This window comes from Elephantulus edwardii, unplaced genomic scaffold (assembly GCF_000299155.1).
Source record: "Elephantulus edwardii isolate Elephantulus edwardi_28Jun2011 unplaced genomic scaffold, EleEdw1.0 scaffold00208, whole genome shotgun sequence".
NCBI classification, from domain to species: domain Eukaryota; kingdom Metazoa; phylum Chordata; class Mammalia; order Macroscelidea; family Macroscelididae; genus Elephantulus; species Elephantulus edwardii.
In genome coordinates this window covers 231,736-249,004 of record NW_006399958.1, presented here as the reverse complement: position 1 = coordinate 249,004, position 17,269 = coordinate 231,736, and the positions used below count along the sequence as shown (strand labels likewise).

The window sequence follows — 17,269 nt, the reverse complement described above, 5'->3', positions numbered from 1 at the left end:
TTCTTTCTTTCTTTCTTTCTTTCTTTCTTTCTTTCTTTCTTTCTTTCTTTCTTTCTTTCTTTCTTTCTTTCTTTCTTTCTTTCTTTCTTTCTTGTGCATGTACCATCAAATCAGATCTGACTGGTACAGGAGGAAATTGTCCCTCCTTCCCCGATAGAGCCTCTGGTGGATTTGAACCGTGGACCTCTGGGATTGCAGTACAGCTTCTTGCCACTAGGCCACCTGAGCTCCCCTCCAGCACGAGTTTTGTCGTACACTGATTGGTCTGATTCTCCGCTGCTGCTTCGGGTGTCTTGATCTCAAGACAAGGATGAACACCACATTCTCTGCTGATTTTTTTAACATTTTATTCTTTTTGTGTGTGTGCATGTACCGTCAAATCGGATCCGACTGGTACAGGAGGAGATTGCCCCTCCCTCTCCAGCAGAGCATCTGGTGGATTCGAACCAAGCACCTCTGGGATTGGAGTGTAGCTTTTTGCCACTAGGCCACCAGGGCTCCTTTTCTGATTCTTTCTCACTAGTTGCCAGATTCTCTTTTCCTGCCACTGAACTTGCTCCGTTTAAGCCAGGCAGGATGTCCCGCACATCCTGAATTCACATTCCCACCCAAAAGGGACGATTCACCTCGTTCACATCAGCCAATGGGCTTGGACATTTTGAACAACAAACCCACATGTATTATGTATCAGCCTGCTAATTAAAAGGCTGAGGGTTCGAATCCTCTAGCTGTATCATCAGCGAAAGATCAAAGTCCTAATCCCAGAAAAGCAGAGTCACTAGGCATCGGAGTAGACTTGGTGGGAGTCGGTGTGCCTTGGTTTTAGCCGAGGAGCCCAGGTGACATGGCATGTGACATGTAGGGCTCATAACCAAAAGGTCAGGGGTTTGAACTCAGAAGAAGCAGCTCCTTGGGAGAGAGAGGAGGGTCCCCCTCAATGGGAATGGACTGAGTGGTCTCTCCAGGCCCTGGAGAAAGAAAGGTGTCAGGCTGGGGAAAGTAGAGGGGGTCAGAGAAAGGGATGAAGACCCCCCCCCAACCGAATGGAGTGACACAGTGTCTGCAGTAGGGCGTGAGGCCTGTCTGTCGTCTGTCAGGTCTGGTTCTGACAGCTGTGGAATTCGTTCTGCTTCACTGCAATAGTCTGCTGATTTTCTGAGGCTGTAAATCCCGGTGGGAAGAGACTGTCTAGCTTTCGTCCTCTGAGCGGCTGCCGGATTAGAACCACTGTCCTCTAGGTTGGCAATCTGATACACCCCACTCTCCCAGAGCTCCTTAACGATCACTGACGGTGTGCGTATTTCCTTAAAGCGAAATGATATTTATTTATTTTTTAAAATCATTTAGGTGTTGTGGTTCTGGAAAAGGATGAGGTGGTGGTGTAGGGAGTGAGTGCATTGATGGCGTAAGTGGGGAAAATCAGCCCCGGGGGCACGGGAGGCCGGGTCTGAGGAGACGCGCCGTCCAGAGCTTGTGGGCACTTGGCAGTTGGTGTCACCCACCTGTTTGCACCAGACTCTAAACCTATCTCTGTCCTTTGCCTTTTCACTCTTTCTGCCCTCTGGGACATCTTGCCCAACAAATGCCACCTCCTGTTGTCCGTGCTCTGCGGTGACGGCAGAGGACCGAGTAGAACTGCCCCCACCAGCTTCCCCAGGTTGTGGTCTCTATGGAAACAGATGGACCCATCCTTCTCCTCTGGGATGGCCTCCTGCAAACTGCTGACCCCCGAGGGCAGCCCCACGCTCAGCCCAACGTGCCACCAGGCAAAAGCAACGCGATAGCAGTGGATTTGGGTTTTGTGGGAGGTTTAAAGTTTAAACTTTTTGTTTTGAATTTTTTTTTCTTAAAATATTTACATTTTCGGGGAGCTCTGGTGGCCTAGCCGCAAGAAGCTGCACCGAAATCCCAAAGGTGTGCGGTTCAAATCCATCAGATGCTCTGCTGGAGAAGGAGGGACAATCTCCTCCTGTACTAACCAGATCTGTTTTGACAGTACACACAACAAATAATCAATTTTTTTTTAAAAAAGTAAACACTATGTACACCTATGTTTATTTCTGCTTTGTTCACAATAACAAGGAGTTGGAAACAACCTAAGTGCCCATCAACAAATGAATGGATAGAGAAGCTGTGGTATATTCACACAATGGAATACTATGCTGCATTGAAAAACAAGGAACTCATGAAATATTATTAAAAATGGATGACCCTGGAGGACATTATGCTGCGTGAAGTATCTCAGTCACAAAAGGACAAATACTGCATGATGCCACTGTTGTAAAACAGGACTGACATTGAGGTTGTGGGGAGAGTGAGAAAGATGCGTTCAATACTGTATACTGCATTGAAACAGAGGAGGGAGAAAACTGTTTAAAAGGGATATGTGATTAGGTATTTTTATCATGACGGGAGTCCACAGTGAAGGCTACATGGTGGAATGGACCTGGGGGGAGGGATTGTAAAACAATGAAAGAGTTTTTCTTTTACTTTTCCAAGAAGGTAGTGTACTGGGGAGAGGGTTGGGAGGGGAGAAAAGTTCAACGATGAATGAATGGAAAACCAAAGTCTCAGTAAAGTTTTACTGAAATTAATAATAAACTTAACTAAAACAAAACAAGAAAAAGAAAAAAATTATAAAAACAAAAAAATTTAAAAATTTTTAAAAAAAAGAAAAAGAAAAAAGTAAATACCATGAAAAGTTCAAAATGTAATAAAACCGTTGAAAGCATTGCCCGGCAGATACTTCTCTGCAAGCCACCTCGAATGTGACATCGTACGGTAAGACCTGCAAAAGCCAGAACCTATGTAACGCAGGAACCTGCCAGAGAAGCGAAGTGCCGATGGTTTTCCATTCAGCTGAGCTGCAGAATAGAAGTACGACCTCGTCTTGTCTAAAAGGCAGAAAATCCGCAAGAGCTGGAGAAACTGGCCGTCCCGGGGAGTGTGTGCTGGCTCTCACAGGTTTAATGTTTGTTTTGTCACTTAGCTGACTTCTCAAAGGGACCTCTGGTGGCCTGATCCAGCGGGGCAGTTGCACCGCTAACCCAAAGGTCAGCTTCTCTGTGATTTGACTCCAGCAGCGGGTCTGAGGGAGAAACATTAACAGTCTCCTCCCAGGCCATTCACAGAATTGAATCCCATGCGGGTTCAGCTGTGAATTATGTGTGACCCAATGGCAGTAAGGTGTCCATGAGCCCCGGCCAATCCTGCAGTGCTAACAGTTTGCATCTTTCTGGCACTTCACGTCATCGTTGTTAGCGTTCAGCCTTTGTTTACACATAATGTATATTGAAGCAGGGAACTCTGGGGGCCTATGGGGAAGGAGCGCTGTCAGCCCAAAGGCTAGAGGTTCAAATCCACCTGCTGCTCCTTGGGAGAAAAATGGACAATCTCCTCCCGGGCGATTTACAGCCTTGGAAACTCACTCCATGGCGGAGGGTCTGCTATGAGCCAGGACCAGCTGACTCTACGGCTTATAATAAGAGGGAGAGGTTTACAATAGTAAAGAGTTTGAACGATCCAAGTGTCCATCAACAGGTGAATGGCTGAAGAGCCTGGGGTGTGTTCACACACCGTAAGGTATCACGCACCGGTAAGAAACGATCGAGAATTCAGAAAATCTAGGACAATTTATGCTCAGTGACCTCAGCAAGTCACAAAAGGACAATTATGGAATAAGATCATTGTGTTAAAAAGCTAAGGAAATGCTCAGATGGACATAAAATCATTTTCATTTTGAACATTTTCTTCCTTAAAAATGTCAATTTTAAAAAACAGGTTAATGTCATGAAAAGTTCAAAATGTAACAGAAACATTGAAAGCATTGTCTTGACAGACAGACAGACGGTCCTGTGCAAGTCTGAATCAGGGTGAGGAGGGGGAGTGAGGGAATGAATTGTTAGCAGGCGTGAGAAGGGAAAAAGGATATACAAAGAGGGGTTGACCAGATGTTGTAGTTAATTAATTGCATTAATTCATTCCAATTAATAATATAAAACAAAAACGTCTATGAAGGGACTGGATGAAGAAAAACAAACTTTCACTCAGTCGATGCCTTCGAGTTGTGGTGCTGGAGAAGAGGCTTAACATACCATGGACGGCCAAGAAAACAAATGGGTCTGAGGGAGCTCTGGTGGCCTAGTGGCAAGAAGCTGCGCTGCAATCCCAAAGGCACACGGTTCGAATCTACCAGATGCTCTGCTGGAGAAGGAGGGGCAATCTCCTCCTGTGCCAGTTGGATCAGATTCGATGGCACACAACAACAACAACAACAACAACAAAACCAATAACAAAACCACCAACAAATAGGTCTGTCTTGGAGAGGGTGAAACCAAGTCTCTCCTTGGAGGCTAGGCATTTTGTAGCTCTGTCTCACATACTTTGGGCACGTGGCCAGGAGAGACTGGTCCTTGGGGAAGGACATCATGCTCGGAAGGGTGGATGGATAGCACAGGAGAGGAAGACCCCAGATGAGATGGATTGATACAGTGACTGGGGCAATGGGAGTGGGTGTGTCGGAATCAGTGAGACTGGCTCAGGACAGGGCAGGGTTCAGAGCTGCTGGACATAGGGTTGCTACGGGTCACAGGCGTCTTGAAGGCACAGAACAACAATAATTATTCTTAAAGAAATCTTTATGGAAGTAGGCCACCACATCTTTCTCCCACATAGCAGCTCATGGATTTGAACCGCTGACCGTGTTGTGAACACCAGGGTTCCTGGTGCACCATTTACTCAGTCAATACCACCGTCTCAGAACCAAGTCACGACTTAACCTCCTTGGAGTTTCCTAGGCTGTAAATCACACAGGAGGAGATGGCCTCGTTTTCATGCCAGGAGGAGCTGGTGGATTTGAACCTTCGGGTGAGCACCCCAACTCCGTCCAGGTTATGCCCTCAGAAGGCCACAGCTCACTCCCTCCTCACTTGCTGGCCACGGTCATGCTTTGACCTCATTAAACCTCTTTCTTCATTCCTCTGACCCAGTGGAGCGACAGCTGCCCGCCAGGCCCAGACTGCACGCAGCGTGGGAACCAAACAGGCCTGTACCCTAGTACAGAGGTCACCCCGGAGCCAGAGTGGAGCTACAGGCCAGGAACAGAAGGTCTCCAGCACCTGCCTGGGGATACACACAGAGAAATCAGCCAGGCAGGAATGCAGGTGGGGCTCACTCACCCCCAAACTCAAGCACAGATGGCCTGGGGGGGTGGAGGAGCATTCGATGGCCTCGGGGGGAGCATTCCTGGGGAGGAGGTGGGGCAGGACCAGGGACTGGAGGGAGCAGGGAGTATCAGCGATGCATTGGATGCGGAACTGGAGGTGGGAGACCTGGAGAAGGCAGGCGGCATTACCCAGAGGACAAGGGACAGCACCAATCGAGGCTCCAATCCCAGCTCTGCCCGGAACTTTTCGTGAAAACAACAGCGTACTTTGGGTAGATGTCATCAGGAAGGGCCAGTGTCTGTGGAAGGACATCATCATACTTGCAAAAGCAGATCAAGGAAAGATGAATTGTCACAGAGGTTGCAACTATGGAGAGATTGAAAGATTTGACAGGAGCGGATTCTGTTATACACAGGGTCACTTGGAGCTGATTTCATGGCAGTTAGCAATGGCACTTAGGGAGCTCTGGGGGTTCGGGGGTAAGGAGCTGCACTGCCAACCCACAAGCTTGGGGTTCAAATCCACCGGCCACTCTGTGGGGGAAAAGATGGGCAGTCTCCTCCCTTGACATTGACTGCCTCCAAAAAAATCCTGCTGGAGGCGCGGCTGTGGGTTGGTCCCAACTCAACAGTACACAACAATATCTACCTTCAAGTTTACCCTGATTTAGAATATTCAGTTAGAGGAAGCTCTGGTGGCCTAGTGGCAAGAAGCTGCACTCCAATCCCAGAGGTGAGAGGTTTGAATCCGCCAGATGCTCTGCTGGAGAAGGAGGGACAATCTCCTCCTGTACCAGTCAGATCCAATTTGATGGTACACACACACACTAAATAATTACATTTTAAAAATTCTTTAAAAAGAAAAGATTATTCAGTTAGCAGCCGCCAAGGGACTCTGGTGGTGTGTGCGTAGCATGCTAATCTGCAAACTGAAAGTTGACAGTTCAAATCCACCAACCACCCCGAGAGACAAAGATGGGTCAGTTCCTCCTGTTTAATACAGGCGGCCGCTTGAAATCGTCAGGAAAGTCTCCATTGCTTGGACCGGACTCCGTGGCACTAGAAGTACTTGTGTGGCCGTGCCATTCAGTTCCTCTTCCCAAATCTCCATTTTTCTCCTTGGCAGCATCATAGCAGAGCCTCTGGGTGGAACACGTGGTTGAGACCCTTGGACTCTGGCTCCAGGCCAGCAGAAATGCCTCGAAAGGAGGGCAGGATGGTCCACGAGGGGAAACTTAGCCAAGCAGCCGGCTTCAGCCTCCGACCTCGGTCACCGCCCAGAGCTGCCTCCGCCACATCGTGCAATAACAGCAGTTCAGATTGAATACACAGACACTCAGAAGCAGCCAGGCAGCCAGGAGACCCGGCTGGGATGGTCTGCTAACAGTCAGGTGGCCAGTTTGAACCCACCCACTGCTCTATGGAAGAAGGATGAGGCCAGTCCACTTCCATAAAGATGTAGAGCCTCACAAACCTCCCGGGGCAGCTCCACTCTGTCCTAATAGGGTGACTGTGGTTCATTTCACAGTTTAGATTTGTTTTTTTTTATTTTATTTTGTAACACTTCTGTTATGCCATTTTCCAGCCAGGTTAAGTCTTTCAAATTTTTTCCTCCCCCTAGTTAAGATTAAGAAGTTTATTTACTAGTAGCAAGGCGCTGCACTGCAATCCCAGACGTATGCAGTTCAAATCCACCAGATGCTCTGCTGGAGAAGGAGGGGGCAATCTCCTCCTGTACCAGTCAGATCTGATTTGGCGGTACACATAAAAATAATACCATTTTTTTAAAAAAGAAGTTTATTTATAGGGAGCCCTGGTAGCCTAGTGGCAAGAAGCTGTGCTGCAATCCTGAAGGTGCGTGGTTCAAATATACCAAATGCTTGGCTGGAGAAGGAGGGGCAATCTCCTCTTGTACCAGTCAGATCCGAGGGTACACAACAAGAAAAAAAAAGAAGTTTATGTAAGTTTGTCCCCTTTGATTTTGCCATGTACAAGGAAATATTTCTAGCATATATTAAAATGAATGTAAAAATATCTTTAAAAACATATTTGTTTTATACGGTTCGAATCCACCAGATGCTCTGCTGGAGAAGAAGGAACAATCTCCTCCTGTACCAAGTAGATCCAATTTGACGGTACAAACACACACAAATGATAAAATAAAAAAAATTAATTTGTGGGTATAGACTCTTTCTCCTGTCCATGTCCATTCATCTTAGCTGTCTGCCTGTGTGGACAATTGTAGATTAATGTTTATTACGGCTGATAATAGGCAGCTCTGGTGGCCTAGTGGCAAGAAGCTGCACTGCAATCCTGAAGGCATGGGGTTTGAGGCCACCAGCTGCTCTGTGGGAGAAGGATGGGCAATCTCCTCCTGTGTGATTAACTGCCTCTGAAAACCTGCTGGAGGGCCAGCTCTGGGTGGGGTTCTGATTGGACGGTACACAAGAACAACACAGCCAATAATAGTACGTAGCAATGTTTACCACTGTTGACAATATTTCGTGTGTACCTCCTTCAAATCTTTTTCCTATCGTTAGTGATGTTGTGCTGATCATCCTTTCATTAAAAAATATCTTTAATGATTTTTTAAAAAAATTTTTATTCTTTTTTGTGTGTGTACCGTCAAATTGGATCTGACTGGCACAGCAGATTGCATCTGCTGGATTCGAACCGTGTGCCTCAGGGATTGCAGTGCAGCTTCTTGCCACTAGGCCACCAGAGCTCCCTGACAAACATCTTAATATGCATCTATTGTTGCTGTTGTTGTTAGATGCTATTGCGTCGACTGTGACTCAAAGCAACCCTATGAACAGCAGATCTGCACCTCACACACTCGAGCCTGTTGTTATGTCACTGTGTTAATCCATCTTGTTGAAGGTTTCCCCCTCTTTCTCTGACCCTCTGTTTTTCCCAGAATGTCGTCTCTTTTCAAAGACTGGCCCTTCCTGACAACTATTTTCTATTTATTGATTTCTCTCCTTCCTCCCATCTCCAGCAACCACTGAAGAATATTTTTCTACGTATAAACTTTCCTTAGCTTCTTCTAATAATGGATTCATACAATATTTGTCCTTTTTTGAATTTTTGTAATTAAGTTTTATTACGTGTGTGTGTGTGTGTGTGTGTGTGTGTGTGTGTGTACCGTCAAATCGGATCTGACTGGTTCAGGAGGAGATTGCCCCTCCTTCTCCAGCAGAGCATCTGGGGGATTCGAACTGCATACCTCTGGGATTGCAGTGCAGCTTCTTGCCACTAGGCCACCAGAGCTCCCTCAATATTTATCCTTTTGTGACTGACTTCTTTCACTCCACATACATCCTCCAGATTAATCAACATCCTTAGGTATTTGATGAATTCGTCATTATTTATTGGTGCTGCGTAATATTCCGTTGTGTGTATGTACCACTGTTTGTGTATCTATTTACCCATTGAAGGACACTTGGGTTTGTTTCCATCTCTTTGCTGTTGTCCGTAATTCTTCGATGAATAACATGGCCACTGAATTCCAACTCAGAGCAAGGTTTTCCAACCTCTGTAAGGTTTATGAGGCTGTAAATCATCACAGGAGAATTCCCATATTTCTCCTGATGGATTTGAACTGTTGACCTTTTGGTTAGCAGTACAACTCATTCCCCAAGAGGCCATCAGGGCTCCTGCAGTGAATATGAATGTTCCTTCTCCAGCTCTTATTTGCTCAAGATATATCCCTCGTAGTGGGGTTCCTGGATCAAATGGACACCCTCACTTTGTGGATGAAGAAGGGAGACTAAGAAATAAGTGAGTCAGTTTTGGAGGGGCCCCTATGTCCTGGATTGCTCTCCCCATCTGCCCTGATTCAGATTCCTCTGCTACTGTCCACCCTGCACGGTTCCTGAGGCCTCAGCTGTAAAGATGGACACCCCAGTGTCATCTCCTGGATTAGAAGACCCCGGACTCCCCCACCCTTCCTCCCTGATTCTCACACTAACTTCCCCTTCTCTTTGCAGCGAGAACTTGCCCGGAGAATACTTCCGGTACAAAGGCATCCCTTTCCCCGTGGGCATCTACTCAGCCGAGAGCATCAGCACGGTGGAGAACGCGCTGGAAGTGCGGGACGACGACATCTTCATCGTCACCTACCCCAAGTCAGGTACCCTAGTGGGCGGGCGCCGTGGGGGGACCAGACACGGACATTGTCATTTGTTGTTAACATGCCTTCTCCTTTCCCATCCCTGGTAACCTATCCAAAAGTGACTCCCCCCAGCCCCATCCGGCACAGGAGGAGATTGCCCCTCCTTCTCCAGCGGAGCATCTGGTGGATTTGAACCACACACCTTCCTGATTGCAGCACAGCTTCTTGCCATTAGGCCACCGGAGCTCCCTACCAAAAATGACTCTTAAGTGTATACCTTTCTTTAACGTTTCCCTCTAACCTCTCAATTTACAGCTAAACGATAAATATGAAAATACTAGAGAGGTACGCTCACTTAAAAAAATAGATATAGGGAGCTCTGGTGGCCTAGTGGCAAGAAGCTGCACTGCAATCCCAGAGGTATGCAGTTCGAATCCACCAGATGCTCTGCTGGAGAAGGAGGGGGAAATCTCCTCTTGTGCCAGTCAGATCTGATTTGACGGTACACACACACACACACACACACACACACACACACAAAATTAAATACATTTACAAGTCAAAGCTAAATAAAGTAACTTAAAACAGTTAAAAATCATTGTTCTTTAAAAAAAATCACTATGCCTGGAGAGTGAATGGGGAGACCAAGATGAGGGGCAGGAGTTGACTGTTGTTGCTCTGAACTTTTTGTTAAAGGTTATTTTTAAGTTGTTACATATATTTTAGGATGAAAACAGAGCTGAAGGACTAAATGGGAAACGGAAGTCAGAAAGGCGTAGCAAAGAAGGATGAGTGGAGACAGGACACACAGGGAGGAGGTGGGAAGAGTGCTGCACTCCTTTGAGTCTTGCAGGCAATGCCGCAAACTTAAAAGTATGTGAATTGCTGCATGGAAAGCCAATGTGCCCTACCAATTTTCACCTAAATAATAATTATTTTAAAAAGTAATGAAGAAAAAGAAAACCCTATGAGTGGCAGTGACAGTGGCTCTACAATTGGAAGAAGATAATCCATGTCACTGAATCTCAGTGCAGACACTCTTGATGGCCCTCTGTTCAGCTGTGCTTATTCTCTAAAGCAACAAAAGCCACAGATGTTTAATACTTTAAAATTATATTTTACTATTTATTTCTACTCTTTTAAAAACATAATAAATATTTATTTGTAATTTTAAAAATATATAACTCATATTTTTAAATTTATTTATACCAAAACAATTCACCCATTTTTGTGCGTCTGTTACAGGCCATGGTCTTTGTTATCATTTGTTAGGTGTCAGAGAGTTGGACAATGACTAGGGAGGACAGAAGGAGAATTGATGCCTTTGAGCTGTGGTGCTGGAGAAGAGTATTGAGTGTACCATAGACTGCTAGGGAAACAAACAGATTTGTCCTGGAGAGGATTAAGCCAGGCTGCTCCTTGGAGGCAAGGATTCTGAGGCTCCGTCTGACATACTTTGGACATGTTGCAAGGAGGGAACGGTCCTTGGAGAAGGACGTCATGCTTGGGAGTGTGGAGGGACAGCGCAGGAGAGGAAGACCCTAGATGGGGTGGATTGATTTAGTAACTGCAGCAATTGGCGTCAAGATGATGGGATGGGACAGGACAGAGTTCAAGCATGATGTCCCTCTCCAAGGAATAGCCTCCTACAACATGCCCAAAGTGTGTCAGACAAAGCTTCACCTTGTTTGCTTCCAAACAACACACTGGTTGGACTTTCTCAAAAAGGGTTGGTCTGCTAGTAGTGCATGGAATATTCGGTACTCTTCTCCAACAGCACAACTCAAAGGCATCAATTCTTCTTCTGTCCTTCTTATTCATCATCCAGCTCTCAGATGCTAGGGAGATACAAGTTTTATCCCACTAAGATTCATACCAAGAAAAGAAATAGGTCTGTCTTGGAGAGGGTGAAAGCAAGTTTCTCCTTGGAAGCTCCATCTCACATACTTTGGGCACGTGGCTAGGTGAGAACAGTCCTTGGAGAAGAACATCACGCGCGGAAGGGTGGAGGGACAGAGCAGGAGAAAAAGACCCTGGATGAGATGGATTTTGATACAGTAACTGGGACAATGGGGGTTAGTGTGTTAGAATTAGTGAGACTGGCTCAGAACAGTGCAGCATTCAGAGCTGCTGTATATAGGGTCGCTATTGGTCGCCGGCGACTCAAAGGCACGTAACAACAACAAGATTCGTACCCTTGGAAAAGTGCCGGAGAGTTACTGAGTTGGAATTGGTTCTATATCGCAGGCTTTTTGGTCATGGCTAATGAAGAAGCCCTGGTGGCATTGTGTGTTAGTTATTGAACTCTTAATCAAAAGATTGGCAGTTTGAATCCCCCAGGGACTCTGTGGGAGAAAGATGGGCAGTTTCATCCCATTAAGATTTATAATCTCATAGATGCTGTGGAAGGTCACCATGTATCGGAATTAACGTAATGACAGTGAGTTTAGGGACTTTATACGTTGTTATTGTTGTTGTTAAGTGCCGTCAAGTTGCAGGCGACTCATAGCGACCCTATGAAGGAGAGTCCTCAACGCTTGGGTGCCTTTCATCCTCTCTCCAGGTTCATAGGGTTTCTGGAAGCAAGCTATTACAGAAGTGGATGCCACTCCTCCTTCCAAGCTTGTTTTCATCGGGGAGCTCCACCCCACTCTCTGTCCGCATTGGGTAACCAGCCATTAATGCATTTGACACATCAGTGTCACGGTGTTCAGCCTCACAGCAACCACAAGTACCGCTGTATGGGAACTTGTACACCAGGACTAGAGGACCTAGAGGAATGTCGGAACAAAAACATTGAAAGACAGGCCCGAGGGCCGCGGATGAAAAGTCACCCACCTTTGGCTTGGTAGCATCGCTTTCTGTCCACTGGGCCAAGGGATCTTGCTCTATCTTGACGTTATTGTTGTTAAGTGAAATAAAAAGATTGATTGCAATGGGAAAATCAGGTCTGATGTCCACAGAGTTGCTAGCAGTCATAGTTGACCTGATGACACACAACAACAACAACAACAAAATAGTAATAGTAGGAGTACTGGAGTACTAGCAGCATCAAGATTCCACTTAATTTTGGGTCAGGGGGACAATGACTAAGATCTGCCCAAAGCTCACACTTTTTATCAGTTCAGAAGCCAGCTGTCCCTCCATATTATACTATGTTTTTACTCTGGGCTCAAGAATCTGTTGCAGTGGCCCCATAGACTTCACAGACCATTCTAAGAGTTGAATGATTTATTAAGGTGCAAGCTGGGTTTAAGAAGAGGCCATGGCATGAGGGATATTATAGTCAATATTAGAAGAATCTTAGATGAAAGCAGACTACCAGAGAAATGTCTGTGTTTTATTGACTACGCAAAGGCATTTAACTATAATAATTGTGTGGGTCACAATAAATTGTGGCTGACTTTGAGAAGAATGGAATCCCAGAACACTTAATTGTGCTCATGCGAATCTTGGGTCAGCAAACAGTTGTCAGAACAGAGCAAGGAAACACTGCATAGCTTAAAATCAGGAAAGTTGTACATCAGGGATGCATCTTATCGCCATACCTTTTCAATCTATCTCTGAAATAGATCATTTGGGAGGCTGGACTTTCTGAGGAGGAATGTGGTATCAGAATTGGAGGAAGACTCATCAACAACCTACCTGTGTTATTCACAAGACACAACCTTGTTTGCTGGAACTAAGTTGGATGTTAGGTGTTTAGTGCAAAATGCCAAGGATTGCAGTCTCCAATACGGCTTGAATCTTAATATCAAGAAAACAAAGATTCTTACCTCAGGAACAATAGGCAGCATCATGTTGGATGGAGAAGGAATTGAGATTGTTCGCCCTGTCAGCTGGCTTGGTTCCACAATCAACACTTTTGGTACCAGCAGTCAGGAAATCAAAAGAAGAATGGCATTGGGAAAATCTACTGTCAGCAACCTCTCTAGAGTACTGAAGAGCAATGATGTTTGTCTAGAGACTAAGGTGTGCCTGATCCTAGTCTTTTCAGTTACTTACTGTGCATCAAAGAGCTGGACAATGATTGAAAATGATAGAAGAATAGATTCCTTTGAGTTGTGGTGCTGGAGAAGAGCATTGAACATACTGTGGACTGCCAGAAAACAAAGAGAACTGTCCTGGAGAGAATGAAACCAAGCTGCTCCTTGAAGGCAAGGATTTTGAAGCTCTGTCCCACATAGTTTGGGCATGTTGCCAGGAGGGACCAATCCTTGGAAAAGGACATCATGCTTGGGAGGGTGTAGGGAGGAAAAGCGGAAGACCCTGGATGAGATGGATTGACTCAGTAAGTGAGATAGTGGGGGTGTGTCAGAAACAATAACACTGGCTCAGAATAGGACAGGGGTCAGAACTATTGTACATAGGGTGGCTTTGAGTCATAGGCAACTCAAAGGTACATAACAACAACAGGATACAACTCAAGATTAGGAAGTGTGTGACCAAGTCTCTTCTTGCAGGATTAATGCTCTTGACCCTTGCTGCAACAATTTCAGGAGATTCTTTGCCTCTTCTCTCTCTTCTTTTCCTCTCTTCTCACATCTGATTCTGCCTGCTCCCATCTTCCTGTTTCTTTTTGCCTCCAAATCCTCTGTGCATTTGCCTGCACATAGATCACACCTCCCCTGAGGATCACACTTCCCCTCTCCTCTCTCAGAGGACCACAGGCACTTCATTTGCATATTGGGTTCCAGACACTTCATTTGCATACTTTATTGACCAATCCCTGCAAGGCACATACAAATCCCAGCAGAGGCAGCAGGCCAGGGTCAGACAAAAAGATATCAAACCATCAAATTGTTCACAGTTTACTCAAAAAAGGGCCAATGAACCCTAACAAAAGGGACAACTGTCTAGGGGCTTAGAGAGGAAATCTCTTCAAACTGTTTTTGCAAAGAACCAAGACAAAAGCAGCATAAAGGAGGAACTCATTTCACTATGGAAGGTATGTTTTCCTGTATTTATTAGCCACCGAATATCTCCGTTTGTAAAGTCTTTTTAAATCTCTTTCCCTTTTTAAAACAAGATTGCTTGTCTTCTCACTGGAGCTTTGAGAGTTCTTTGTATAATCTGAGTTACGAAGCTGTTATCAGATATGCTTTTTGCAAATATTCTCTCCCAGCCCCGTGGCTTGGTTTTTCATTCCTTATCTGAGACCTTGCAAGGCAGAAGAATTACTTTTTTTTTTTTAATACAAAATCCGATTTGCCAACTTGTTCCTTTAGGAAGTCTGCTGCTTTTAAATCTTTACGTTTGCCTTGTTGTGGATGAGACAAAACATAGAACAACCCGAGTGTCTGTGAGTTGATTACATTCTCTGAGTTGTTCGAACAGTTTCAGGCCTGTTTTCTGAATCTTCCTCAGATTTTAACTAGACTCACTGCCCCCTAAGGCTCCTACTCACTTCCCCCACCCCCCACCCCAATTTTTAACATTTCATTATACTTTAGGGAGCCCTGGAGATCTAATCCATAGGAATTTGCAGTGTTAACCCCCGGGCGGAACCTCTCTGACAGGTGTATTCCATCGAACTCAGAGGTAGAAAGGTGAACAGTCTCCTCTCCTGAAATTTGCAGCCTCACAGCCCCAGTGGAGGGTCAGTTTATCTCTATTCAATGTGTGAAAAATGCTGTTAGTACCCGGGCCACTGTCTCAGCTCATCTTAGCAACTGACGGGTCAGTGTGAGGCCCCCTGGCTCAGGTAACTTGCCACTAAATTACCCAGAGTATTTGATGTGAAATCCAATCCAAAACTCAGTTTAGCAAAAGTGAGGCTTTAGTAGGTGCTTTTGCAAAATCAGGCGTTCAGGTCTTGACAGAGAAGCAGGCTGGTGAGGTGTTTTGTGTTTTTAAAATTTTTTATATTATTATTATTATTTGTGTGTGTGCGTGCGTGTGTGTGTGTGTACCATCAAATCAGATCTGACTGGTACAGGAGGAGATTGTCCCTCCTTCTCCAGCAGAGCATCTGGTTCAAATGGTATCTCTGCTTGCAACTTTTTGAGAAAGCACCATACCGCCTTCCATAGTGGTTGCACCATTTTACACTCCCACCAACAGCGAATGAGGGTTCCAATTTCTCCACAACCTCGCCAGCATTTGCTGTTTGCTGCTCTGTTGACTTTGGCTATTGTTACTTGGGTGAGATGATATCTCTGCTGTTTTGTAAAGTCTATTCCTTACAAAGTCCCCCGTTTTGCTTTCCTGTACTTGCTGGTCTCATCTCCACTTGTACTTCTCAAATTATTCTAGTGTCTGTTGCCTTCCCTTTTGCTAGGGAGTGTCATCTTGTTGCCTTTCCTTTTGCTAGGGAGTGTCATCTGCGTGTGTCTCCAGGAGCAGTAAACTAGGCGTAGTAAATGTAGTTGATCCAATCTATGTTTCTATTTATTGTTGTTGTTGATTGCCAACGAGTCAAGCACAACTCATAGTGACCCTATGAACAAAAGACCTGAAAGCCTTTCTAGAACTATCGTCGTTTCTCCAAGTTCATAGAGTTTCCAGAGGCATGTGGTTTAGGAAGTGGATGCCACTCCTGTTTCCAACCCTATCTTAAACTGGGAGCTCCACCAAACACCGTCCACCATGGGTAATCGTTATGGCACTACCAGAATAGTAGGGAGCTCTGGTGGCCTAGTGGCAAGAAGCTGCGTTGCAATCTCAGAGGCACACGGTTCGAGTCTACCCTCCGCAGGAGACAGATGAGCGATCCCCTCTTGTCTGTCTTTGAAAACCCCCCAGAGGGTAAGCTAGGCATCAGTTCTGACTCCATAGTAGACAACACCAACAGTCACAAAGACCAAGGGGTAGGCTTCCACCCATCCAGATAAATAAATGATCAGCTGTTACCAGCAGATATCTCACTTTCCCCACTCAGGGTAACTTTGTGAAATCTACTAGAATCCTCTGGAAGAACCTCTGCCCTGGAGGCTTCTCTCCACCCCCACCTCCATGCAGGGATGTCTTTCAAGTACTTATTGGTTTTCTGACGGGTTGCGCAAATTCCACTCACTTGCTTGGCAGTCGTGTAAATGCCCCCACTCCCACAGTTCCTTAAAGCAGTAGATGTATAACATAGCTTCAAGTAGAACATAGCTTGTAGTCCCCAGGGGTTCTCTTTGGACAATCACTGTTTCATCTGTGAGGTCAGCTTATCATCTCTCTTCCATCCGGGAGCACCCACCGCCCACCTTCGGTCTGAAGGGACCCAGGCCTTGTTAGTTCCTCTTGCTCCTCTGGGGTGCACTGGGATCTTCCTATGCATTTCCTGGAAACTGGGTAGTATGCCGAGAAGCCAGGGCTTCTCCCACAAGGCGGCTTGTTTAAGCCATCTCATCAGCAAGCCATTCTGGTTCCCTGTTCCAGACAGCCTCCACCCTCCTCTGCGGGTCCTCTTACAGGAACCATTGCTCTTTCTGGAGGGAGAAGGCAGGCCGTCCAGGACTTGTTTAACCAGCTTTCTCTGGGCTAGTGCCTCTCCTTTGCTGTTTGTGAAGCCTCATTCCTTCCAAATTGTCCCAAAGGTACAGATAACTCCCCAAGAATACTTTGCCTGTGTGTTTACGCTGTGTTTTCTTGTCTTTGATGAAGCCTTAGGGCTCAGTCAAGAGCGTAGAGCTCACAAGTATATGCAGATCCATCGTTGGGCAATCTGCCCTTTCCCCATCCACTGTTGCGTGATCATTGTGTCTTTTCAGTCACCCGAGATGACCCTTCCACAAACAGCCTGTCCCTCTCATGCAAAGGACTCTCCCTTAGATCTTTTTATTATTTTTTAAATTCTTATTATCATCATCATTTTCAACGAAAATTCACAGACTTTGGATTTCCATTCATTCATTGTTGAACTTTTCTCCCTGCCCACCCCTCCCTCCTGCAGTACACTCCTCTCTTTGAAAAGTAAAAAAAAATTTCTTTCATTGTTTTACAATCCCTCCCCCAAGTCCACTCCATTATGCAGCCTTCATTCTGGACTCCTGTCATGACAA

General features: G+C 45.7%; 1 protein-coding gene across 1 annotated transcript in view; it reads left to right on the top strand.

Annotated features, from left to right (window-relative positions):
• Positions 1-17,269, top strand: part of SULT2B1 (sulfotransferase family, cytosolic, 2B, member 1) — a 51,451-nt gene that overhangs the window by 17,915 nt on the left and 16,267 nt on the right. Inside the window, exon 3 of the mRNA XM_006897331.1 lies at positions 9,154-9,296. Within this exon, the coding sequence (XP_006897393.1) occupies positions 9,154-9,296 (143 nt within the window). The remainder of the gene's footprint in view (positions 1-9,153; positions 9,297-17,269) is intronic.